We start from the raw sequence: 25706 nt of genomic DNA, 5'->3' as shown, positions 1-25706 counted from the left end.
AGGAGTGACAATATCGATTATAGGAACAATCATAGCACGGCTAATGTTATCAGCACCGACGGCATTAGAAGCAATAGACAAAATGCTCTTCTTAACATCACAATCAGTGATTTGATTAAAAATAAACGGAGGATAGTCTGGAATTTGGCAATGAGAAAGAGTGTTACTAGTTGATTTTTTAATAGCGCTATCCATAACGTTAGCAGCTGAAAAATGTTGATTGAGGCGTTCAATATCCACGTTACTTAAAGGAGTACTATGAGATGTTTTGCCAATTCCAATTGTTTTTAGAAATTTCCATGTTTTCGCTGGGTCGCCGTTTTCGACTGATTTGTGAATGTGGCGTCTCTGTGCATCTCTACACAATGTATTGCAGCGATTTCTGATCCTGATGTATTTTTTACGGTTATCCTCAGTTGGTTGACATTTATAACGATTTTTGTAGAAGCTCTTTTTTGCAATTAGTGCTCTTATGTTATCGGTTAACCATGGTGCAGGAAGGTGTTTCATTTTAACTGGTCTTACAGGCGCATGTTTATCATACAATTTAATTAAAAGTGAATTAAAAATATCGATTTTATTATTAACTGAAGTAGCTTCAGCGACTACCGACCAATCAACCTGACGAGCATCATCACAGAGACGGTTACTATCCATTCCACCAAAATTACGCTGCATAAGTATTTTCGACTTTGCCTTGACGGGACGAACTTTGTAGGAAAGAAAGATAAGATCGTGATAAGAGAAGGTATCAGCAGGACACTGACCAAACCTATAAACACGATCTAATGAAGAAACCATGATCAAATCCAAGAGTGATGGCATGGAATTTGGAAAATTATGGGTGGCTGCTAGTGGCAAGATATGCATGTTGCAAGATTCAACTGCAGATAACAAACGTTTACTACGAGTATCGTCTTTGAGTAAACAGGTGTTAAAGTCACCCATAATTATTATATGGTCATAAACTGTAGAAATTTTTTCTAAAGTCGATTCAAAGGTTTGAAAATAGTTTACGAGAAGTGATGGGTTATAGAAGACTCCAAGAAGAATTTTTGTATGGGACATAGTCACTTCAATTAATAAATGTTCTGCAGAATCCACAGGAGGAGGCTGGCTGGACGAGCTGATTATAGAAAAAGGAATATAGGAACGGAGATAAATAGCTACGCCTCCACCCCCCTTACCGGTGCGATCATTGCGAATTAATTGAAAGCCTGGAAGGGAAAAAGAAGTGGAAGGTAAAAAAGGTTTAAGCCAGGTTTCAGATACCATAATTGCATGAATTTTAGTGGAATCAAACAACGCAAGCATATCGGGATAATGTGCCGGAATACTTTGTGCATTGATATGTACGACGTTAAAATGTTGTTTACAGTCCGAGAAATATGAGTCGAGAGTAACATTAAGTGGTTGATTTAATGAGCTGCAAAAACTATCGACACTACTAGAAGAATTGCTTGAAGATAGAGATAAGAATAATTCACTGTCTATACTATTATTGTGGGACGACATTTAATAAAATATATAAATAACAATAATAATAATAATTATTATTAAAAAAAATAAAATAATAAATATATATATAATAATGATATGCGATAAAAGACAATATATATATAAATATAATAAATAATCCAAAAATATAATATATACAATATATAAAATATACAATATGAATAATATATACTTTAGTAATAATATAAGTAACACTACACTAATCATTACATATTCCCAATCTGCCAGCTGAACGAAGAAACTATTAACGAAGCAAATTTAAAACAATTGCACACACACAACAACTTACTGACTCGAATATAAAAAATAAATTATACTAACAAAAAAAATAAAAAATAAAAAAAATAAAAAAATATATACATTCGAAAGAAATCGTACATCATAACAGGTTAAATTACTTAAAATTGACGAGATAAAAAAAAAATAAAACAAAAATTGTACACGTATGATATAACAGGTGGTTTAAAATACCGCATGACAAAGTATAATATGTTTTTTACTATAAAATTCTCACTATCCCCCAAAACTACACCAATAAATTTCTTTTATGAGACGAATTAATTAGGCAGAATGTCTCGCGACCATTGCCATACTGCTAACCACTGACAAAGACAACTGACAGACAACGACTTGTCAGCTGTCACTGACGGGCTAAGCTAAAAGTCATCCATCTGTTATAATAAGTAATAAGTAAACAAATAAAACATAAAACATAAAACATAACATACATAACATAACATAATATATATAACATAATATATATATATATATATATATATATATATATATATATATATATATTTATATATTATATATATATATATATATTCTTATATTCTATTATATACATATTCTCTTTTTATTTTTATTTGTATTATATGTTTATCAATTATTCTTCTTCTTTTTATTTTTTCTTTAATAGAACTATTGTGTAACAGAAAAGTAATAAGCAGTGAATAAATTTTTCACCTTACGCCCACGTAACGGTAGCGAAACGGCCAAGCCACATATTTTTATAGGACTTGTAGAGTTAGGGCGTGTAGAGTTAGAAGCTTGGCTCTACATGAGATCTGATAACTTTTTGACAATGCGAGCCATATGATCTCGTCTTGGCAACATTTTACATGAAAATGTTTTTGGTGGGATTATATCTTACCTAAGCTAAGGAAAAGTAAAAAAGAGGTCTTCTATTTTATTTTTGACATTAGACAAAACAAATAATTTCATTTTAAAATATATGTATATAAAGTACAAAATATTTAATAGTTTTACGATTTATATAACTGATGATTACAATATGAACTTAAAATTGTTCTAGTACTATAAAATGGATTCAGAAGTTACTTTGACTAATTCATATTTTAAAAAACCCTAACACATTTATAGCAAAACTCCAAAGGCGGTTTTTAAGATAAGCTAATTTATATTTTCTATATAAACCATCTTTGGTAAGGCCTTAGATTAAGAACCGTCGAATCATCTCAGCTCAAAATTTGACCGTTTATCGACATAATTTGGTTACAAAAAAAAATAACCCTAACCTATCTAACTACAAAATGACGGTTCTTAATCTAAAGCCTAGCCGAATTTTTTGGTATCCTAAATTTTACTAGTGAATTGTAGTGAAAATTAAATAGTAAAGATTTGTGAAACACAAAATTTATAAGACCTAATGCTGCAGAATGGTGTAATAAAGCGCACCCATGTTCGTTTTCGTAAGCATTGACTTCTCATTGTAGCCACAGCCACTATGGCTCGCTTGGTGTCTGCTCTTCCTCACGGGTGGAAGGGCTGCTCCACCACGCTTCTAAATTTATAAATTCAACATTTACTCAAGGGGAGTGACAGAAAAGTAGTTCCAGACCATCATTTTTAATATTTTGTAATATAAAATCTAAATGTTCTTTTAAATATTTAAATGTTAACATAGATAACAGATATTTTTTACGGACTTCTAAAAAAGGAGGAGGTTCTCAATTCGATTGTATTTTTATGTATGTTATCTACGTTCTACTAGTAAAACTTTTCACTGGATGAACGGATTTTGATAAAAAAAAATCAATCGAAAGGTGGTGCGTGTCATTTGGTCTCATTTAAATTTAAATGAGATCTAACAAGTTCTTTTCGAGTTATATCTAATGATGCGTATCCAATAACTAGGGTAGAGCACAGCAGAAAATTTCCTACTCAGTATATGGAGCAGCCCGACGGGGTAGTACCTCGACATTACAGAAGATCACAGCTAAATAGTACGGTTTCCAAGCAGTGTTGTGTTCCTGTTGATGAGTAAGGTGACTAGAGCACCTGGGGCGAATTGGGGATAGGGTCGGCAACGCGCTTGCGATGCTTTTGGTGTTGCACGCGTGTATAGGCTACGGCAATCGCTTACCGTCAGGTGAGCTGTACGCATGTTTGCCGATCTAGTTATATTAAAAAAAATATATATATATATATATATATATATATATATATATATATATATTACTAGACTTTTTTTATCGACCTACGTTGTATTATACCACATAATTTTTCACAAAAAATATATAGTTATAACAGTCGGCTGTTACCGGTAATACAAGCATTAAGTTACTCACCATATATGATATTTATTTGTTTATTTATATGATTTATTTATTTATTTATATGTTTTATTTCAACTGTAGATTGCAAATGCGTGAAGATTATTGGACACTTAGAAGATGTGAAATGGCCAACTATCCCCAGAAAATATCGCCCGAGCCCTGGACCCCTTTCCTTAGGAGATTGGACGCAAAATCGACATATATGGCTATACTATGTGGAGAGCGCAGATGATTTGCTCATTGAAGATGACGTACTAAAGTTGGTGTTTTGGAAAAATATATTTAGTAGGATCTATAATAAAATTTTATTACATAGTGTATAGGAAATTAAATTATGGTCTTGTTCTAACGAGCAACCTTAATCAGATGTCGTCTCATTCTGTTTGTCGTAAACTTATATTATTATTAGAACCTAATAAGTCATTGACACGAGCAAATAACAAATTATACCTTATAGATCTACACATAGCAAATACTGGTCCATTCACGATGTTCAACGGTATTTTCTGGGAGAGCTTCACTGTGAACAAGTTCTTTTTACGTATCAGTACCCTAATTTAAAACTGCCTTCCGATCTTGGCAGCTATTTATGGAAAGCCAATACAGCCTTGAAACTGCCACCCGCTATATATTTGAAAGAACTGCATTTGTCTTTGGAAATTACATTAAAGGTAATAAACTTTCCACTTTTCTAATCTTACAAGTGAATACATTAATTTTAAGTCTATTTTTATTGATTTTTAAAAAGGATCTTGTGTAAACTATACCTTACAATGTATAATTGAGTTAAATAGTGTTTACTAAAATGCACGTTATAAAAAATAGTAATAGGTACGCAGATTACATTTGTCAACAGAAACTGGAAGCTAACCAAACTCAAATCGACCGACTAATCTTATCCGACCAATTAGTAAATATCAACCGCCTAGATTACTTTAAACGGAAGACATTTTTCAAACTCCTGCATAGTATTATCGGGTAAAGAATATGAGTTATGTAAACAGAATTTCAAATACATTCACATTATACCCAAGGTTTGATAGTGTATTTTAGTTTATGTAGGCTTACGATGCCGCGTGGTGTCGGCCGAGTAGAATAGCACCACCCTTTTCATCCCGTGGGGGTCGTTAAAGGCGACCGAGGGATAAACCTGGCTCAAAATCATCTGAGTCCTGGAGAAGGAAGACTTAGTTTGAAACCCGGTATGGGGTCTCCGTCAGGCATTCGTGGCATAGCAATGAAATGCGAAAGACTCCTGCAGCCGAACTGGCTCCACACGTGTCGACTCGTCGTTCCTGTGGCTTGAGCCAGTGAAGTTGAGAGAGTGGCGCAGAGCTTAGGCAACTCTGCGTGTTCCTGAAGAGTGTCCTAGGCGAGAGTGTCTGTCAGTGGAGAGGACACTTATCTAAATCGTCTGCAACAGACGGACTAAGGCCAGTGATGAATGATGATGATAGGCATACCAATTTTATAATACCTGAGAATACGTGAAAAGTGCTTGCTATTCTTATCTTTTAATAATGATATTTTGTGTACTACAAAATCTACTATAACAAAATTGTTAAACTATTTGAATCCCACTTAACCAGCTCACAGGAAAGATTGCAATTGGTATCGTTGGAAAACCTGAGCTGTAGCAGATTAGAAGGAGTACGCTTGATACAACAAATCGCTTGTTTCACTGCTAACACACTAAAATACTTATTCCTCTGGCGCTTTGTCTTGTCCAACGAGAATCCTATTCTTGTTAACTATAGCTATATTACAGGTAAGTTGTTATCTAGTTCCAAATAATTTCATTAGTATATTGTATAAAGAATTTGTGTTAAATTATGAATGATTATCATTAGACATAGTCGTGAACGACCTAACGTTCTTTGTCACGTTTCGTTAGTCATTTTACCGACTCCCAAAAAATGAGGAGGTTATCAGTTCGATTGTAATTTTTTTTTTATGTATGTTACTTCAGGACTCTTTACTGGGTAGACAGATTTTTAATCGATAGGTGGTGCGTGTCATTTGGTCCCATTTAAATATAATTTGTGATCTAATACGTACTTTTCGCTGTGTGGCTATGGCAATAAAGAATACAGCCTCTCTTCCCGTAGGTGTCGTATGAGGCGATTAAATGATAACAGAGTTCCACTACCACCTTGGAACTTATAAAGCCGACCGATGGCGGGGTAACCATCTAACTGCTGGCTTTGAAATACACAAGTCGAAGACGGGCCAGCCCTGCGGTTACCAACCCGCCTGCCCAGCGTGGTAGCTATGGGCAACACACATATGAGTTCACGCCATTTTTTGGCGCGAACTTGTGGAGCGCTATGTCCATCAGTGGACTGCGACAGGCTGAAGTAAGTGAATGAGTGACGTACTTTTCGAGTTATATAATAATAATGCATATTTACTTGACTATTTTTTCGTCGACCTACGTTGTATTATAGGTACCGTATAATTTTTTTACTGTATATGCAAATTTTGATGATTCATGTTTTAATGAATCTGAAAAATGTGTATAATTTACTTGACTATTTCTTTTTGTCTACCTACGTCTACTTGTCGATGTAATTGAAGTCGTTTTTTTTCGTTTGTGAGCAAAAACAATTATTAGTTGGAAAAAAATTACCATTAATAATAAAAATTACACTTATAGTGGGGTTGCGCTTTTCTGTTATGAAGAAATGTTGATTAAGTACCCAATGAATAAACTAGGGATAAAAATCTTAATAAGCATTGCTGATTTTCTAAAAAAAATATATTTTTTTTTTTGTTATTTCCAAAGATGAAGTAGAACTTCATTCCCTTTGTATGTAATATGAAATTGTTTTGGTTTTACAAAAAGAGTTTAAATTCAATTAATATTTTATCAAACCAAACGTCATCGCGAATCAAATAAGTTGTCATAATTAAGCAACTTTTATTCTAAAAGCCATTAAGCAAAGAACTGAACTGAAGTAACTTTTATTTGAAATATGTATCAACGCTAAATTAAAAATTAAAAATAAAGTAATAAAAAGAGAAAATTTGTGTGACAAATATTGAAAAAAAAAATGATAAACTGTGGTCCTGCTTTACTTGTTTTATATCCGTGCGTAAAACTGCTGTGTTTCTTTTTGCCGTGCGCTGCGTTTTTGAGTATGATAAGCATTTATTTGGGAGGTATTTTCTCCTATTACACTAACGTTGCTGCTGTTAAAGTTAATACAATCGTAAATTCGACGTCCCTTTAAAAATAACGTTACAGAAGAAGCTTATTATTTGTGCTACTACAAGAAGCGTTGTAATAGGTACAGATTTCTCGTTGCCATGATATATAGATATCGATGTGGTTGCTATGACAATAGCATTATTGAATTTACAACAATTATTTACAATGGCGACCGACGAGGAGAAATATAAATTGGAAAAATTATTACAAGAATTGGACGTTCCTGAACTTAAATTACCTGACAGATGTAATGGGCTTGTTAAAGAATTTCGTGAAAAATACCAGGAAGAAATAGAAGACGAGCAATTAATTTTCGAAATATATGAAAATCCATACGTTCCAGACAAACAAATGTTAGAAGAAAATACAAAGAAACTAAATGATTTAGTAGCAGAAAGCAAATGGTAAAGTGCTATTAATCAATACATATAATAAAAATGTAACGGATCGCTGTCCGTACATGGAAGATATGGGAAAAAATTATATAGGGTATAATTAACCCAATTAAACCCTTATCAACGCAAATAATACCCAAAACAATTAGTTAGAATTTTGTGTTTGTCTGTGCGTTTTTGCATGCTAATCTCAGAAACTGCTAATTCGATTTAAATGTGGTTTTCTATAATATATTTTGGTAGGCTTAAATTAACTGTTTGTTTCATGTCAATCGGTTTTTAAATAAATAAGTTATGCCAATTAAAAGAATCACTTTGAACATGTAAATACCCAAAACGCGGAAGAAGTCGCAAGCACAGCTAGTTAAAAATAAGTATAATTATTGTTTCTTTGACACTTAATAAAATTATTATTTTTGTTACTTGTAAATTTTCAGCGAAAAAAAAAAAATTAACGAAAGCGTATTGGGTAAATTGATATCAAGTGATCCTAAGCGCCCGTGGCGAACCAATTCATGCAGGGAAAAGCTTTTACGGGTTGACCTTGAACTTAAACAATACAAAGAAAAAACAGACCAAGTGATCACACCGTTAGAAGAACATAAAATGAAAGATTTAGTAAAAGAGTGTCAAGAAGAATCCTCTGTTGCGTGTCCCATAGGAGCTGATAGATTGAGAGAGACCGTTGAAGAAGCCAGGAAAAATTTACCAAACTTTCAGTTTAGAAATGTTGAAAATACAACTGCCACAGCGATATTGCCAAATGCTCAATTCCTTACAATTTCTGTAAGAGAAACGAATTGTGATCCATAAACTACGTGCCGCCAAATTGTATTACACATCTACCTACTAGTTTAATAAAAATTGTTTTGTCTAAACTTACCTTTAGTTTATTTTAACCTAACTTCAAATGCAATATAAAAAATAAATAAGCAAGATACAAACGTGTCTAATCTGAATATAAAGCTATCTAGACCTATTACTACAAGCTATTTGATTGAGTTTTAATAGTAAGTAAAGCTTGAATCAATCAATGAGTAACAAATTATTTTAAAACTCCTAACCCTGAACCAGTCTAACATTGACTTTCTATGGACATACACATTATCTTTGAATGCTTAACGAGCGAGATCTAGCCCCACAAGTTGGCGACTACTACATAGTTTATAGATTTTGATATGTGTATTTGTATACCTATTATTTCTAATTTAAAGTTATCTATTATTTTATAAAATAATTTGTATATATATATTTTAATACAGGTAGTGGAAAATATTTACCAAGGCCGGACACAAAACAATGCTTTTTACGAAGTCTGGCTGAATTAAGAAATCTGCGGATACTTGCGTTAGAGTATGCATATATTGCTGACGGATCTGGATACGCATTGCTTTCGTTGTTACCTGTTATTCGTCGTCCACATTTTCGTTTGCAGGTTTTATTTAATATAATGATATACTACGCAAATTAATTTTAGAATATAGTTATATGGCTAATCTGCCACAAAACTGTAGTAATAAAACCTAAACGTAATAAAAATTTAGTAACTTGCACCTCTTTGTTGTAGAAAGCAAAGTCAACAATAACTATAAAACAGTCACATCATAAGTGTCGACGTTAATATATAATAAAATACTGAATATCGTTACAACGGTTTATTAGTGCAATAACGTTTTCATGATTAGCATATTGAATACTGGTTGACCAACACCCACCTCGCTGGACTTCAATATTTTACTGTGTTTTCGTGTTTATCTAGTAGACTTTCCGCTCAGCAGCGACGTGGTTCATGTTATTGTTCATTTTCCCGTTTTTTCAAAACATATATCAAAGAAATGTACTATCTAAGGCAAAGTTATTCTTAGATAAAGAGAAAAATATATATATGTAGATAAAAAAGCCTTTGTTCAGCAGTGGGATGATCCAGCCTAGCACGTACTTGACTTTGAAGCTTATGCTGAGCAAATGCCATTTAAAGTAAAAAAGAGTGTAGCATCAATGTTGCTGTCGACTGAGTGTAATCTAAAAGTATGCCCGTTAAACGTCAACGCTGTAGTTCCTTATGATTCAATGCTCTTACCCACACTGTTTATTCTGCGACGTTACGAAGTGTTGCAAAACAGCGATATTCGTTGCTATGCTGATGAGAGTATGAGTGGTTCCTTTTACAGTGGTCGGTTAATATGCCCCAGGTGGAATTGGGAGACAGGCTACAATTTATGTTTGAAAAAGAAACCTCCTTAGAGCAGACCTTTGAATCTATTTAAATAAAAATGAATATTGATAAGTACATAACTCAAGAATTGCTCGACCAAATCGGCCTATTTATTTTTTTATTTGTTCCTTAAGGCCCACGGAAGGTTTATATAAGTTCATACTAATATGACATGCTATTATACGATAGAGCATGATCATGGAGCAAAATGATTTCGAGTAGCATTTTTACGTATTTCGATCATTTACACGTAATGCTCAATTTAAATCGAACATTAGCTGCTCGAAGCATTCTAAATTAAATTTTCACTAGCTGAAACTTAGCCAGTCCGTAATAAAGTACACCCTTAAAAAAAAAGCATTTTTATCAGCTACTTTCCTGAATCCTGAGCGTTTTCGTCTTGTAGTGAATGTCGACGGTGTTTGCCTAGATACAATCAGTTACGATGCTTGGGATTCTAAAATTTATCTATTATTCATTGTCTGTCATGATTCGAAGGAAAAATGACTTTCATAAATCTTTCGAGTAGCATATCTCAAAAGATTTTTCGTAGATTCTGGTGCATTTCATTCAGTTGTGTTGATCCAATTTTCCACTTTTTGAATTATTTATATTACTTTCAAACAAATGAAGACTGCCCTCTGTGTCACATTCAGTTGTATTGAGAGTTTAAGTAGCATCTCTTATCCAATAAGAATTGCAAGGTTTTTGACTCTGCAACATTTTTCTTCGAATGGTAACAAAAAACTAATGTAGTCCGCGAATCGTAGTAATAGAAACAAATCGTGTAGTAAAATGTGTATAGAAAGTGGGTTAATCTGTGTTGAAAATCTTCGTCAGGATAGCGCTGCCGGAGCGGTCTCACAAAAGCGCAGTATCGATAGACTGTTGTATAATCGTTAAAAATTTGACGCTTCGATGTGTGCATAATATTTTATTTATGACTGAAAAAAGGGATCGATATTATATTTAGTACTAGCTGTGCCCGCGACTTCGTCCGCATGGAATTTAAACAAAAAAGTTATAGTTTTGTTCCCACTGTTATAAAATAAATAAATTTGTAATTTGTGTCTCCTTATTGCATCAGCTATCAGCCAGTGAAAGTCCCGTCAAAATCGGTCCAGCCGTTTCAGAGATTAGCCGGATCAAACAGACAGACAAAAATTGTAAAAAATGTAATTTTGGTATATGTACCGTTTATAAATCCATATGCATTTAGTAAAAAGCGGTTATTTTAATATTACAAACAGACACTCCAATTTTATTTATTTGCACAGCGGACACAGCTAGCATGTATGTATATATACATATATGTACATACATGTCACGTGTCCACGACTTCGTCCGCGCGGAATTTAACAAAATAATTATTGTTCAGTTCGCAGTTAAGTATTAAATAAAAATAGGTAAAAAAACTTTTTAAGTTAAACGGTTTTATGTTAAACATACATTGCAATGTTTAAGATAAATGTACTAAAAACCAAAAAATAATAAAATAGATACAGTCGTGGGAATTATAAACATATGCATAGACTAGACTAAAATAAAACCGTGGGGCACGTCAATTGTCTACAATCGTTGATTAAAATGTTTGTTTTGTAATGTTACACTATAATTAGCCAGTTGTTCAACCGACAACGATGGACGTGTGATAAGTAGGGCTAGAATGTGGAAACAAGCTAGCAAGCTCGATTATAAGCGAGTTTTAGGGTTTCATAGTGGTGAGCAAGTAGTACTTTTATCATATGGTTTGTCGATTAAAGACAAACTACGAGCAGTGAAACGATTCCTCGCCAGCCAGCAGTGTGAATGTCCAACGATAAACTAGTTGAAACATCTCTTTTATTTACATGGAGTGTATAACTATTGGAATTTCCATGAGCAAGAAAATAGTAAGTAATTTCCTCACCGTCTGCGGGCCAACTGCCTATTTTAACGACGAATTAAACGATTCTTCTATCGCACATTAAGTCGATAATTTGTAGACAATTGACGTGCCCCACGGTTTTATTTTAGTCTAGTCTATGCATATGTTTATAATTCCCACGACTGTATCTATTTTATTATTTTTTGGTTTTTAGTACATTTATCTTAAACATTGCAATGTATGTTTAACATAAAACCCTTTAACTTAAAAAGTTTTTTTACCTATTTTTATTTTCTAGTTTTTAGTTTTTATTTCGCATTCTGTTTAATTCATTTAGTGCTTCATTATTGCAAGGCCCATCTTAAATATTGAGGTTGTATAGTGCACTGTATTCTTCTTGTCAAGCCCTTTTATTTGATACCCATATTGGTGGGATTGATAAAAAATTGTTATCAGACATTTGGTAGCGGCGGCCAGCTTAGATTTCAATTTTGCATAGTAAATTGTATTCTACTTGTTGAGACCTTTCATTTGATACCCATGTTGATGGGATTGATAAAACCTAAGTTATCCGCCATTTTGTAGAGGCCGCCATCTTGGATTTTAATTTTATATAGTACATTGATTATACTGGTTGAGCACTTTCATTTGGTACCCATATTGATGGGATCGATAAAACCTACGTTATCCGCCATTTTGTAGCGGCCGCAATCTTGTATTTCAATTTTTTATAGTATATTGTATTCTGCTTGTTGAGCCCTTTCATTTGATACCCATATTGATGGGATTGATAAAACCTACGTTATCCGCCATTTTGTAGCGGCCGCCATCTTGGACTTCAATTTTTTATAGTATATTGTATTCTGCTTGTTGAGCCCTTTCATTTGATACCCATATTGATGGGATTAATAAAACATAAATTATCCGCCATTTTGTAGCGGCGGCCATCTTGAATTTATAATGATAATGAATAAATTTAATTGTATTGTCACCAAAATCCAAAGTGTATACAAAATTTCAGATTAATCGGTTGACAGGAAGAGGGTGAAATTTGAATTATTAAATTTGACCCAAGAATAAAAAATAAAACAAACGGGGTGAGCTAAATAAAACCGTTTAAAAAAAGTAGCCTAAATTACTTACTACATCGGCTATCTGACAGTGAAAGTCCCGTCAAAATTGGTCCAGCCGTCAGAGATTAGCCGGAACAAACAGACACAAAAATTATTAAAGATGTTATTTGGTATATGTACCGTGTTCATTGGTATTTAGTTAAAAGCTGTTATTGTAATATTACAAACAGACACGTTAATTTTATTTATTTGTATGTGCATATTTGTTTGTGCATGTATATATATATATATATACTTGTGAATGTACCTATATATATATATATATATATATATATATATATATATATATATATATATATATATATACCTATATATATATATATATATATATATATATATAGGTACTTATGTATATTCGCATTCACAAGTGTGGAGAATCATTCGCATTCGCATACATATGAGCAGCCGGCCGGGGATTGTGTACTGCCGGAGCGTGCGTTTCCAATGCACGTTGTTTTTAACCGACTTCCAAAAAAGGAGGAGGTTCTCAATTCGACTGTATTTTTTTTCTCCGCGATCAACTGATAATTTGACATACTCGTATGAATATTGTATAAATATAATATAAGTGAACATAATTTGAACGAAGTTCCTTACGGCAGGCTTGACATTTAGCTGGGCGAGCGAACTGAAAAAAAATGTGATACTAAAACCGTAAGAAAAATATATAACAGAAGTGACGTAATATCAGTCACACGACTGTATAATATGACGTTTAAAAAATCTAAAATTGTAAACTTTTTTTTTTAATTATTTATGTAATTTTATACTGTCGACAAAAATAAATAAAGACACGTTTTTTTTTTTTTTAATTTCAATGAATAGTTTGAATTATTATTATTATTGTTATTATTATTTTGGTTGATTTATTTTATTTTACGGTATTTGTTATTTTTTAAAATACTAAATTTCCTAAATACTTTTATGTACTTAATTAAATCCCGCACTTTGTTACTAATAATCTCCTTTTACCTGAGGTTGTCTGGAAGAGATTGCTTAAAGCAATAAGACCGCCTTTGCATGCTGTCATTGTTAACTACTTTTTGTGTAATTTTATTTCTGTTCTGTTTTTTTTTCTTCTTTTTTTTACTACGTAAAAGTGTTTGATTATATGTATGCAAGAAGTAATAAATAAATAAAATAAAAAATAATTAATAAAAACTATTCAACAAAATTAAAAAAAAAAGTCAAGAACTAGAAAATATATGAAAAATTCAACATTTTCTTTTTCAAATTGTGTTGCTTCTATACTATCTGAAGGAACTTCGTTCCTACTTGGTGTCCCATGACACAACATAATTTTTTTGTTTCTTGTAAATCTATACATATAATAAAATGGTAGGAAAGTCAAAATTGTACATTGAATATTTTTTAAAAAAAATACTTGGGGTGTGATCTTCAATCGATACCGAAACCAAAAATATAGTTTTTAGAATTTTTGTCTGTTTGTCTGTATGTATGTCCGGGATAAACTCAAAAAGTACCGCATGGATTTACTTCAAATTTGGCACGAATATTATTAAGAAGTTGGGTCAACATATTATCATGCTATCACCTACCAGGAACGAGCAGTGAACCTTTATTTCCTCAACGCATTCTGTAACAACGTGTAATCTAACGACGCATATTTGAATGTTGTTGTTATTATGTTAATAACAATGCTATATAGAGTGATTTTTCTGTAGATATCAAATGTAAAGAAGAAACGGGTAAATGAATGTTATTTTAAAAGGTATAAACGTAGGTATTTTTGGTGCTGTATAGCGTTCACGCAGACGACGTTGCGGGCAGCAGCTGGTATTTTATATTATTTAAAGTCCATGGTTTTCTATTTTTATGTATGTATTCGTGTCTATGTGTAGGTATTTTATCAGAATGCCGCAAAAATGACTAACAAACCTATGGTGGTCCTAAAAACCAGTGTTAGGACTAACAGTCCTAACTTAAACTGAGGTCGCACCTTTTTATGAGGCGTGCTGCGAACATGTATGGGTACATTATGTATTAGTTAAATACTTTTAATCAATAAGTTTATGTTGTATCTCTTTTTTGTTCTTCGTTTACGTTCACTTTGTCCTGTTATAAATTATGTACTGTTTTTTTTTTTGTATAACTTTAATTTAATACAGTATGTTTTGTCACAAATATATTTCTTAATTATTATTATTATTGTTATTATCGGTATATATATTTATTAAATTTGTATTCATGATTTCGTATTTATTATACAACAATAGACAAACAAAAACTTTTTCGTCTTTTTGTACCCAAGTAAAGGCTAAAATAAATAACGATAACTTTTTTAATTACAAAACTCGGCAATGTTATAATTTCTTAACAGATAATTTGTCGTGAAGATCAAATTCCCGGTCGTGTCGACACGGCGCTTGGCGTCGGAGGATATGAAATACCCGACACCGCTTGGCGTCGAGTAACTATTGCTTGCCCTGACCTCTATCTATTTATGTCATTCTGTTAGTAATAATTAATTATCATTTAGTCACGTCTAGTTGTGCCTAAATCTAACATTACAACAATTAACGCAAAATAGCCGAGATACAAAAACAGTCTAAAAATATTTCTTATTAATATCCGATTCCTTAAAACCTCTTCACTAAGAGTAGTTTCCTAGTTGTTGTTAAGTTTAAATTTCTAATATTTCGTCAGTTAGAGTACGTGACTATGATAATATTCAACGGTTCCTAACGCCCAGCATGCCATTACGTGAAGTACACTTGCTGCTCGGAATAGACTTGAAAATTACGCAGCGGCAGGACTCGGATATGAGCTGTTTTATGCGTCTCCTCGCTCACCGATACGCTAGTGTTTTGGGTCAGTCATAAATTTAAAATGATATCAGTATAATTCACTATTAACTACATTATTACACGAAGTTCATACATGTTTTTTTTTGTAGTTAAACTGAGTATTCATCAATGGCGTTCTGTGGAGTTGTCATTAAGTCGAGTCATAAAAATGATGCCGAATTTATGCCAGCTCATGTACACGGGACGTATATGCACAATGGATCTGCACGATACAATCTCTATTGTTGCATGTGGAGTGTGTGACAGTAAGCACCTTGTTTGACAATTTATTATTACCCTATTTTTATAGACCAAATATCTCAGTTCAAAGGGGTATTTAAAATAATCCCTGTCGGACTGAAATAAAATCCTACATATCTATTAAAATTAGTCATTTTAAATTAGTTTGTTGATAAGTATAAATTTTTAATGTTTTGTCTATTCGAATATGGACTATGATAACATTCAACGGTTCCCAACGGTCAGCATACCATTACGTAAACTACATTTGCTACTCGGAATAGATTACTTATTTCTAAAACATCACGTAGGGAAGAGTGGATACGGTTGAAACAATTTTACTTACATCATCAATAGTTTTCTTTTTTATAGTCCATTTGATCTAGGTTTTATCTTTGATAAAAGAGCATGTTATCTATTTACTATTGGCTAATGTGCCTTCCTAGGTTTGTTACTTATTAATATATCAAATTATAAAACTAAATCCAATTTGTCTTTCCCATACCGGGGTCGGTTGAAATAGTGATTGATACAGAATATAAAATTAAAACATGCTTTATTCATCATCATCATCAGTTATTTAAACCTAAGAATAATTTAGGATCTCTTTGACAATTATAATCAATCTTCGACATTTTAAAAACTTGTGCTGCAGTAAGGACAGTCCAGTTCATCTCCATTCCCGAACTTTCAGCTCGTTCTCGTTCCTAGACTGAGATTTTGATAAATTTTATTTAACTGTTGGCCTATACTATACATAGACGACTTTAGACTTCGAAAGCCAATTTTCGCGCCTTTTTCTTCTTCTTTCTAAGTAGACCAAAATATACACAGACCTCTAAATTTACAAAGCTTTCCCTGCTGAAAATTCCAAATAAAAAACAATGATTTGCATGGGAAGTTATTGTAAACTATTGTAAAATATAAATATCTATACAATACACACACGGTCATCTCTTCCTAAAGTAAGCAACTTAATGCTTGTGTTATAGGTAAAAGCCGACTGGTATATAGCTACATTTTTTTTTCGATAAACATACTTATAAATAATACATATATAAATAAATAATTATATTACACCCAGACTCGGGGTGGGAATCGAACCCACAACCCTCGGAGCAGAAAGCACTACAAACTGCGCCAACGGGCTAGTCAAATTGTGTTTGAAACAGGGATTCCAAAAAAAAATTCTTTATTTCGTGAATATTTAAGTGCAGTAATATAATAAACGACAACTCGTTAGCGCAACGATCACAGCGCTGGTTTGTGGCTGTTGCGGATTCGATCCCCGCACATGACAAACATTTGTATTGGCCATACAGATGTTTGCCGTGGTCTGGGCGGTTGTGCACTCCTTGTGGCGCTAAAGCCGTCGTTTCTCATAGTAGGGAATATATCCGCCAACCAGCATTGAAGCAGCGTGGTGGATTAAGCTCTGATCCTTCTCCTACATGAGGAAAGTGGCCTATGCCCAGCGGTGGGATATTACAGGCTGAAGTGAATATAGTAAAGTTCTAACTAATATGTATGTTGGCTAAAAAAAAATTAACCAGTTTTACCAAGTAAAAACCAAATTTTGCTAATAATCGTTTCCTAATGTGTAATGCGTCTTTCATACAGAATTAAAAGAACTCATAATTCAGATTCAAGACGATGAATCTAAGGGACCCTACTGGCAAAAGATTGTAGAGAATTATACCAACGAATTTAAAGAGATAATGAACCTGTATAACATTAAATTTATTCTTGATATTTACAAAGTCTAATGTCGAGCACTTTTTTTTCTTTGGGTATCTGTTACCGGCAAAGTCTATACATTCAGGCAGTTTAAAACTTTAATACCCAACTCGTCTACGCAATGTATAAAATTACGGGTAAGGGTCAGGTGACGATGTATATTTCTGTGAATGCGGTTTTTCTTCGAAAGTACTGAACTATATTACTTTAAACTAACCTAAAAGAGAAATAGCAAACATCAAGAAAAGTAGAGCAGCAAGGTTCAGTTTTTCAGTCTTAAAAGATTTAAAACAATAATAACAATATTGGTAAGAACTGATGCTACAGGGTTGTGAAATAGATTCCCGCTTTTTTGACATTATAAACAGAAGTAACACCCTTGGTGGAAAATGCTGCAACATGGTCACCGCACATTTCACTCTTTCAGTTAAATCTGCACATTGCCAGCTGAATGTTCGGCAATCTGTTCAATGTCTAGGCCATATATTAAATTTATTTCCTACTTATATAGTATTATACACTTTGCCGGTAAGATATCTATTAGCACAATATACTTAAACAACATACAAATTAAAAAGTAGAAAAAGATGTGTAATAAATAAAGACGATTTCTTCATATAAAGTTTATTTACATAACATACATAGTAACTAATAATGATAGCTATAATAATTAAAATAAACTCAGCAGCGAAAGTTTCAGGCACAAATCGCCGGATTACCACAGATTTGAGACAATGGTTAATAGCTAACTGAGATATTACAATAAAATTATTTAAGAAAAAGATTAAAACAAAAACAAAAAATAAGAAAATGATCTACGTTTCTAGTCGAGTGCAATTTGAATTTTTCTGTGATAACAAATAATCAATCTTAACAAAGCAAAAAAAAAATCATTTATAAAAGAAATTAGACATAACGCTGCGTCTATTCTAGCTGTTAAATGATCGACAGTGATAGAAACTGCAAGGGAAATTTCTCAAATGTCATTGATGGGAGAAAGATCGAAAGATTGAAAGTCCGCGTGCTGAATAGGTGTTCCAATTTTATAGCTATAGTATTTATAGTCTAGCATTTTATCGACTCCCAGTATGTGAATGTATTATTGTCGAGAATTCTACGTTTATATTATTAAAATCAATACAATTGTAGGATTTTTCTTTTAATTGTAATAGCTAAGGAATAGCTGAATATCGCAATTATTTAATTAAAGAATATCGCAATTATTTAATTAAATAGGAAATAATACGCAAGTCTATATATTTTTTTACATTTAAGTTACTTTTATCAGTTCAAAAATTAGCTGTCTACGTCTATATAAATGAAAATAAAAGTGATATACATTAAATATAATATAATCTGTCAACATCTCTCATTGAACTCTTGTCCGCGCAGTATCTCTTGCTAGTCACTGCTAATTATCTATGCGCCGTCGCGAAGCTCGCGTCTCGCGGCGCGCTTTATCGTCCCCGTCAATAGTCCTAATTCAATATATAATTATGTATATAAATTTACCTATCGTATTCTTCATAAGTATATTCTAATGTGTAAATTGCAATTGTATTTTTTACTATCTTATTCTGGGAATTTCTAGTGAACATGTTATACCAGCCAAGCTGGGTTCCTGTGTACGTCGATTGATTTTTAACAATAAATTCATATCTAAATATATATCAAAATAAATTACAACTTAAACATTTAGTTTTTTAATACATTATTTGTAATCTGTTGCGCAGTGCGACAATTTTATAACGTATAATGAGCACAAATTTACAGCCTTTGCCCATAAGTTCTTATGCTTAAGAACTTTACGTAAATACAACACTTAATTACTTTACAAGTCGCCTGTATAAAAAACGTCATAGCAAACATACACTTTGTAATGCATATATAATATCTGCAATCAGCATCGAATAAAACATTTTATTGATATCTGCAAGCGGACTTAAACAATGGGAGTGGAACTACTGGTCCAGCGATAGCCACGCGTTCGCACTACGCTCAATATCTTGAAACCAGTGAGTAGATGTTGATAAAGTATCAAATTGAAATGAACATTTGCAGCAGTAACTTCTCATTGAAGTATCGTGCTCTTAAATATCAAAGGATTAAATATATCAACCGTACATATTTTACAGTTTTATCAAAATCCTTGTTAATGAAATCATTGCAATGCCCATTCCTATTTGAGGAAACTATAATAATTATTTTTTACATTATTATTATTATTATCATTATAAAGAAGCCCAAAATTTACCATTTTCCCGAATCAAGATATTGTTCAACCACATTTACCTTTGTAAAATTTAACCATAATCCTGAACAATATACCTTTTGATTCAAATTTTATAATCTCAATCAATAAACGATAACTTTGTATCGAAGCGATTAAAATTTAGGACCTCGGTAAATAACTACAATTTAACAAATATTTTACAACGTCTCTAGCATCTGTTAATAATATAAGCATTAAAATAATAAATCTATGAGTGGGAGGAGCAAGGTTCTAGTCTAGTATATAAAAATATATAAGACGGGAGCCCCGTGGTCGGCACGCGCGGCGGCGAGAGCGCGCGCGGCGTTCGCTGCGCGTCAGTCCTCCCCGCACGACTCCTCGTTGTCTGCCTCCTTTATGTTCGTGAAGAACGACGTCAGCGCCTTTAGCATCACCGCTAGACACGCAAACATATTATTATATATATCAAATATCACTCGAAAATTTGTTTCATATCTATTTGCTTGTCTATTTTATTTACCTTTCCCTTCAGGCTCCTTTTCAGATACTTCCCATGCGATGAATCCTTCCACTGATATTATATACTGTTCATGTAAATATTGGAATATTTCTAATGTCAAACCTAAAAAAAAATTGTTTGTTGTTAATATCATCAATTTCTACTACTTACTACTTCATTTTATTTTTTCTATCAAACCTTGAGGATGCTCCAGCCTGTGTATCAACTGTTGGATACCAAAGAGGCAGCTTGCTTCTCTTTCTTCGCGAGAATCGCCGAAATCACTTATGAGGGACGCATATTTATTCATACGTTCGTGGCTGAAGTGCGGCACATCACGTCCTTCTGTGCCGTATAATGCGTACTCGCAGATAGCTTGTGTCAAGGCGCGCATAAACCAATTCTCATTAGATGCTGCGCCTAGGTTATCCTTTTAATACAAAATAAAAAATTAATATAATACAATGTTATATAATAGATTATATGAATTGTAATTTGTCAAGAGGCTGAAATAGTAATATCGTTGTTTTTACAACTTTTGTAATAGTGGCCGCAGTTTTTTTTCGACGTTTATGAAAATGTATAGGACCATACAGTTGTTTTCGATCGGACCGTTTAAGTTGTTTTTTTACCATACTACCTTATACTATCAAGCAACCCATTATATTTTTGAAATTATGTTTAATGATAATTTATAATAAAAATACCTACTAATAAAAGTACCTAAATTTCTTTGGATTATATATTTATCTCTAAATTTAATAGTGTATCATTAACTTATAGAGATCATAGTGTATCTATATGGATTAATTTTTCATACTTTCACAATAGATAAAAGGTTACAGCACATATTCATACTTTGAATTGTCTTAACTGTAATTAGATGCCTAATACCCAATTATTCTTATATTTTCGTTCTATTCAAAACCTGTAGGTATAATCATATACTACTGAACAAAACAAGTTTATAAAAAGATTGATTTAAAAGTTAGATATGAGCTATCTCACTCACCTCATACCTCTCATGAATGCATAATTTAACCTTCATATAAGATAAACAACTTCTTTGTATGTTACATTGAAACAGAATAAAAATGAATACTGTAATTCACTTTTTTGAATTACAATGTTCTGTTATGTAAATTGCATATAGAGAATATTCTACGTTTTATTATAACGAAGTTTTATTATAAACTACAAATTTTACAAATTCGAACAAAAAAGAGATTACTACTTGTTAAATGAATTATTTTAGAATGAAATCATTTATTTTACAGGAAAATTAAGTATAAAATATAAATTCCTAACCTGCACCCATCCTCGTATGCAGTCACAATGTTCATCAGTATTCATTAACTGTAACAATTTACTCTGAGTTTCGCTTGGCGTTAATATTTTCTTTGTTTCTTCACTAGGCTTGCCACCATCCAAGAACTCGAATTTATTGTCTTCAATCCATTTTGGTACCTAAAATTTATATTTATTTATATTAGTGCCATTAACTGCATATTTCAAACAATATATAACAAACAATAAACTATTACCTGTTCCTCAGGCATCCATTGTTTCAATTCTAATCCAGCCTCCTGCCACTTAGTTTTTACAAATGAGGGTCCCATGCTCTCTTTTAAGTCTCTTATTACAGTTTTTAAGAACATGTGGCCATGATTTGATGATATTATATTTTCACATAATCTAAATATCTGTGCAATTGTGACATGCTGTAAAACAAATAATAAAATAAAAAATACAATACTTATCTTATCTCATAAAACAAATGAAACAGTAATGTGATGTTTTTAAAACCCTGACATACCCTTTTTTCAATATGCGGTGCAATAAACTTTCCTAAATATTCATACAGCATAGGGATATCTAAGCATAAGTCTGGCGCAAATTCTAAAATTTCGTTGATACCAGTTAGGAAATTCTCTGAAGATATTGTTCCTGTCGTTACAAGATGTAACAGACTTGCTGCAATAGAGTAAACATCCTTTGCTGGCCTATAAAAATAATTATAATTTATCATTCCTGTACTAAAAATTTTACAAGATGCAAATCAAGGCATATCAAGGCTATGAGGAATTTACCTTTCTAGGGCAACATTTAGAATTTCTGTAACTACTGCAGCATGATACTGAGCAGGAAAAGTCTGTTTGATTTCAGTGACTAGCTCATCGTCATTGGGGTTGACTAGTTTGTCCATAATAAGTATTTTGACGGACTTCTTCTTGTCGTCAGGTATAGGCTCCTGGGGAGTGGGCGCGGTGGGAGCAGGTTCTGGCGCTGGGGCAGGCGTTGGGGCGGGTGTAGGGTTGACGCTCCTACTACCAGAGTTGGAACGAGTGACGCCCACTGATCCTGAGCGACTACCACTGCCACTGTCTGTAGAACAACATATTAGAATAGAATCATTAAAAATATTGTCCAAAATACTCAATGCTATATTATATATAAATGGATGTATGGTTAACTTATAAAGAATGCTTGAATGGTATGAAGCATAATGTTTTAATGCAAAATTATTGTAAGGGGGTAAGGTTAAATATAGGTGTAGATAACAAGAAAATTAGGCACATCCATCATAAGTTAAATTTCCATCTATTAAAATATAAAAATATATCAATTTAAACTTACTAAAATCACCTCTAGAATTAAATGTAGATCTTTCTATGGATTTTGAATGGTGGTAGCTTGGAGATAAGTCCTTGCTTGCTAAAATTTAATTTTAATATTATATATATTTATTACCATTTTATTTTACTCAAGACATTAATTACAGACAATTATTAATAAAAATATTTTTAGTGATATAACAAATAAGTGTAGTTTTAATGAACTTAATTTATATAATAATTTTTGTTTCATGAATCTAGAAAAAACCTACATTTTTCTCATGATATTTAAAGATTATTTTCATACAACAAAACTGTTGTACAAAAAAATTGACACGATGTTTGTATTAAAATATAATAAAATACAACTTTAGTTTTAGAAGGCATTATATAATATTAGGTAATTAATACTTACTCCTAAGGGAACTTGGATCAGTCTGTACATTCTCAAGGACGCTATATTTATTCTTTGTGAGACTTATCATGGAATTGCTACTGATTTGGGCGGGAGTCTTTGTTCCAGACCCATGATTCCAACCGGAGTTGTGTGGAGCCAATTTAATATTGCTTAGATTCTGTAACACATTTTTAAATTACTAAATATTTCTTTTTCTTCGAATTATAGACCAAAAAATTAAAACTATCATACCTTCTGAGTGACAGTCTTGAGTTTAGAGGTATCTACAGTATAGTTAGGACGAGTTGTTTTCCACTGATTATCCATAAAAGAATTAGAGCCCTGACGTCTGTCTCCACCTCTTTTCCCACGGCCTCCGTCTTCACGTCGGAAACCACCACCCATTGAAGGTGAATTCATAAGCTAGAAAGTAAAATGAAAAATACTGAAATTTAACTCTACCTTAAAACTTGTATCTAAGGAATATAATAATTATTACCTCAATATGTCTCTGGTGTTGCTCAGCTTCTTTCTGAATTTGGTCCATCATCTTAGGTTGGGAATCAACTACGTTCTTGGCAACCCATTTACGTCTCCTTAACTCAATTACATCTTGAATCATAAAACGAACTCTGCTGCTAATCTTATTGGATTTCCGATCCACAATGTCTTGCATTTTCTTGAAGACACTTTCTAATTGTTCTTTAACTTCGCTCTCTACTTGTTCACCTATAGTAGTGAGCAGTTTGCAGAGACATTCCAATTTCTCCTCTTCAAGCTTCTCAATTAAATATGTCATGCAGTAAACCATAATTTTTGAGGTTAACATTTTCAGCTTGTATAGTTCACCTGAAAAGTTTAATAATGTAAAATACTTAAATTCACTTGTAGCTTAATAACAAAAAGATATGTATATCCCATTTTTTAACCGACTTCCAAAAAAGGAGGAGGTTCTCTATTCGACTGTATTTTTTTTATGTATGTTACTTCAGAACTCTTGACTGGGTGGAGCGATTTTGACAAATTTTCTTTTGATTGAAAAAGGTGGTGTGTGTCATTTGGTCCCATTTAAATTTATTTGAGATCTAACTACTACTTTTCGAGTTATATCTAATAATGCGTTTTTACTGCATAACTTTCTACTGGACATACCAATTTGGATAATTCTTTTTTTGTTAGAAAGGGGATATTCCTAGTTTGGTACCATGATAAGAAAACCAGGATCTGATGATGGGATCCCAGAGAAATCAAGGGAAACTCTCGAAAATCCGCAATAACTTTTTACTGGGTGTACCGATTTTGATAATTTTTAATTTAATCGAAAGCTGATGTTTATCATGTGGTCACATATAAATTTTATCGAGATCTGATATCTACTTTCTGAGTAATCTTTGATAACGCGTAGTTACTTGACTATTTTTTCGTCGATCTACGTTGTATTACTTGTCGATGTAATTGAAGTCAGTTTTTTTGGTTTGCGAGCAAACACAATTATTTAAATATGGCTTACTCACGACCACAGACAGTTAAGAGTAAAAGTTTCGTGAAGTGACACAATGAGCAAATGAATGAACAATATTAATAAGATGAATGTTAAATTCATTAACATTAAAATATTTAACAATACCATATTGCTGAAATTATTTCAAAAACTGATAATATATTGAATACTTTTGTTAATATTTAGTAGAAGTACAAAAAATACGAAAAAAGTGGAATCGAGCCTCTTTATAAGACTATTAATTTATATTCATAATATAAAATAAAACCTTTACAATACACTTTTTTAATATAAAAGATTAATATTTGTAATATTTATAACCATTTTTTTTTCGTTCAACATAAAAAAAAGAAAAAAAGCTATATTATATAAAACTTAACAGCAAATCGCTTTATGGTAGCATTGTTTTATAACTTATTAATAAATTGTAATTCGTGAAAATTTATATTATATGTAAAGAACACGGCCTATTTTATCGTTCATTTACATACTCATTCACCTCTAAAAATATAAATCCCATCCCATCACATCATATTTGCCTTACAAAAAAAATATATTGAAATGACATATTAAAAAATATTAATTATTTGTACTCTCGATATTCGTATTTAATAGTTTTTGTGTCAAAAATGATTAATTGATATTTGTTTCTAAATGCGGAAAAAACGTGAATTACATATTGACAGGGTTTGTTTACAAGACAGTTCTAAAAAAATGGGCAGTATCTTCGCAAATTGCAAAAATTTTGAATAATTT

The 25706-nt window shown here is 32.3% G+C and overlaps 3 protein-coding genes across 3 annotated transcripts in view; 2 read left to right on the top strand and 1 right to left on the bottom strand.

The window, feature by feature from the left end:
• Positions 1-799: 799 nt before the first annotated feature.
• On the top strand, positions 800-18321 carry LOC123668838. The gene is made up of 10 exons (XM_045602529.1): positions 800-931; positions 4172-4359; positions 4558-4771; positions 4957-5078; positions 5690-5868; positions 8969-9141; positions 15263-15395; positions 15589-15753; positions 15839-15994; positions 17589-18321. The coding sequence occupies exons 1-10, from the start codon at positions 800-802 to the stop codon at positions 17732-17734; spliced, it is 1608 nt and encodes a 535-aa protein (XP_045458485.1). The 3' UTR covers positions 17735-18321.
• Positions 7145-8588, top strand: LOC123668975. Its single transcript, XM_045602660.1, has 2 exons — positions 7145-7715; positions 8144-8588. The coding sequence occupies exons 1-2, from the start codon at positions 7438-7440 to the stop codon at positions 8517-8519; spliced, it is 654 nt and encodes a 217-aa protein (XP_045458616.1). The 5' UTR covers positions 7145-7437; the 3' UTR covers positions 8520-8588.
• Positions 18322-20294: 1973 nt separating the features above from the next.
• The window catches only part of LOC123668837 (eukaryotic translation initiation factor 4 gamma 3-like), a 40057-nt gene continuing 34645 nt past the window's right edge, over positions 20295-25706 (bottom strand). Inside the window, exons 19-29 of the mRNA XM_045602527.1 lie at positions 23949-24298; positions 23702-23872; positions 23468-23627; positions 23075-23152; positions 22528-22822; positions 22254-22440; positions 21982-22158; positions 21746-21904; positions 20636-20867; positions 20459-20560; positions 20295-20374 (exon numbers count right to left, since the gene is read on the bottom strand). Of these exons, the coding sequence (XP_045458483.1) occupies positions 20295-20374; positions 20459-20560; positions 20636-20867; positions 21746-21904; positions 21982-22158; positions 22254-22440; positions 22528-22822; positions 23075-23152; positions 23468-23627; positions 23702-23872; positions 23949-24298 (1991 nt within the window). The remainder of the gene's footprint in view (positions 20375-20458; positions 20561-20635; positions 20868-21745; positions 21905-21981; positions 22159-22253; positions 22441-22527; positions 22823-23074; positions 23153-23467; positions 23628-23701; positions 23873-23948; positions 24299-25706) is intronic.

The sequence above is a fragment of the Melitaea cinxia genome, chromosome Z (assembly GCF_905220565.1).
Source record: "Melitaea cinxia chromosome Z, ilMelCinx1.1, whole genome shotgun sequence".
Classification (NCBI taxonomy): Eukaryota; Metazoa; Arthropoda; class Insecta; order Lepidoptera; family Nymphalidae; genus Melitaea; species Melitaea cinxia.
The sequence above is the reverse complement of the archived record's forward strand: the minus strand, read 5'-3'. Positions and strand labels throughout refer to the sequence as shown.

Excerpts from the sequence above, each read along its gene's own strand:
- LOC123668838 (XM_045602529.1), top strand. The coding sequence starts at position 800 with ATGATCAAATCCAAGAGTGATGGCATGGAATTTGGAAAATTATGGGTG. Across the intron at positions 4,360-4,557 it reads ATTGAAGATGACGTACTAAA|ATCTACACATAGCAAATACT; the intron begins GTTGGTGTTTTG and ends TATACCTTATAG. Across the intron at positions 15,754-15,838 it reads CCGATACGCTAGTGTTTTGG|TTAAACTGAGTATTCATCAA; the intron begins GTCAGTCATAAA and ends TTTTTTTTGTAG.
- LOC123668975 (XM_045602660.1), top strand. The coding sequence starts at position 7,438 with ATGACAATAGCATTATTGAATTTACAACAATTATTTACAATGGCGACC. Across the intron at positions 7,716-8,143 it reads TTAGTAGCAGAAAGCAAATG|CGAAAAAAAAAAAATTAACG; the intron begins GTAAAGTGCTAT and ends GTAAATTTTCAG.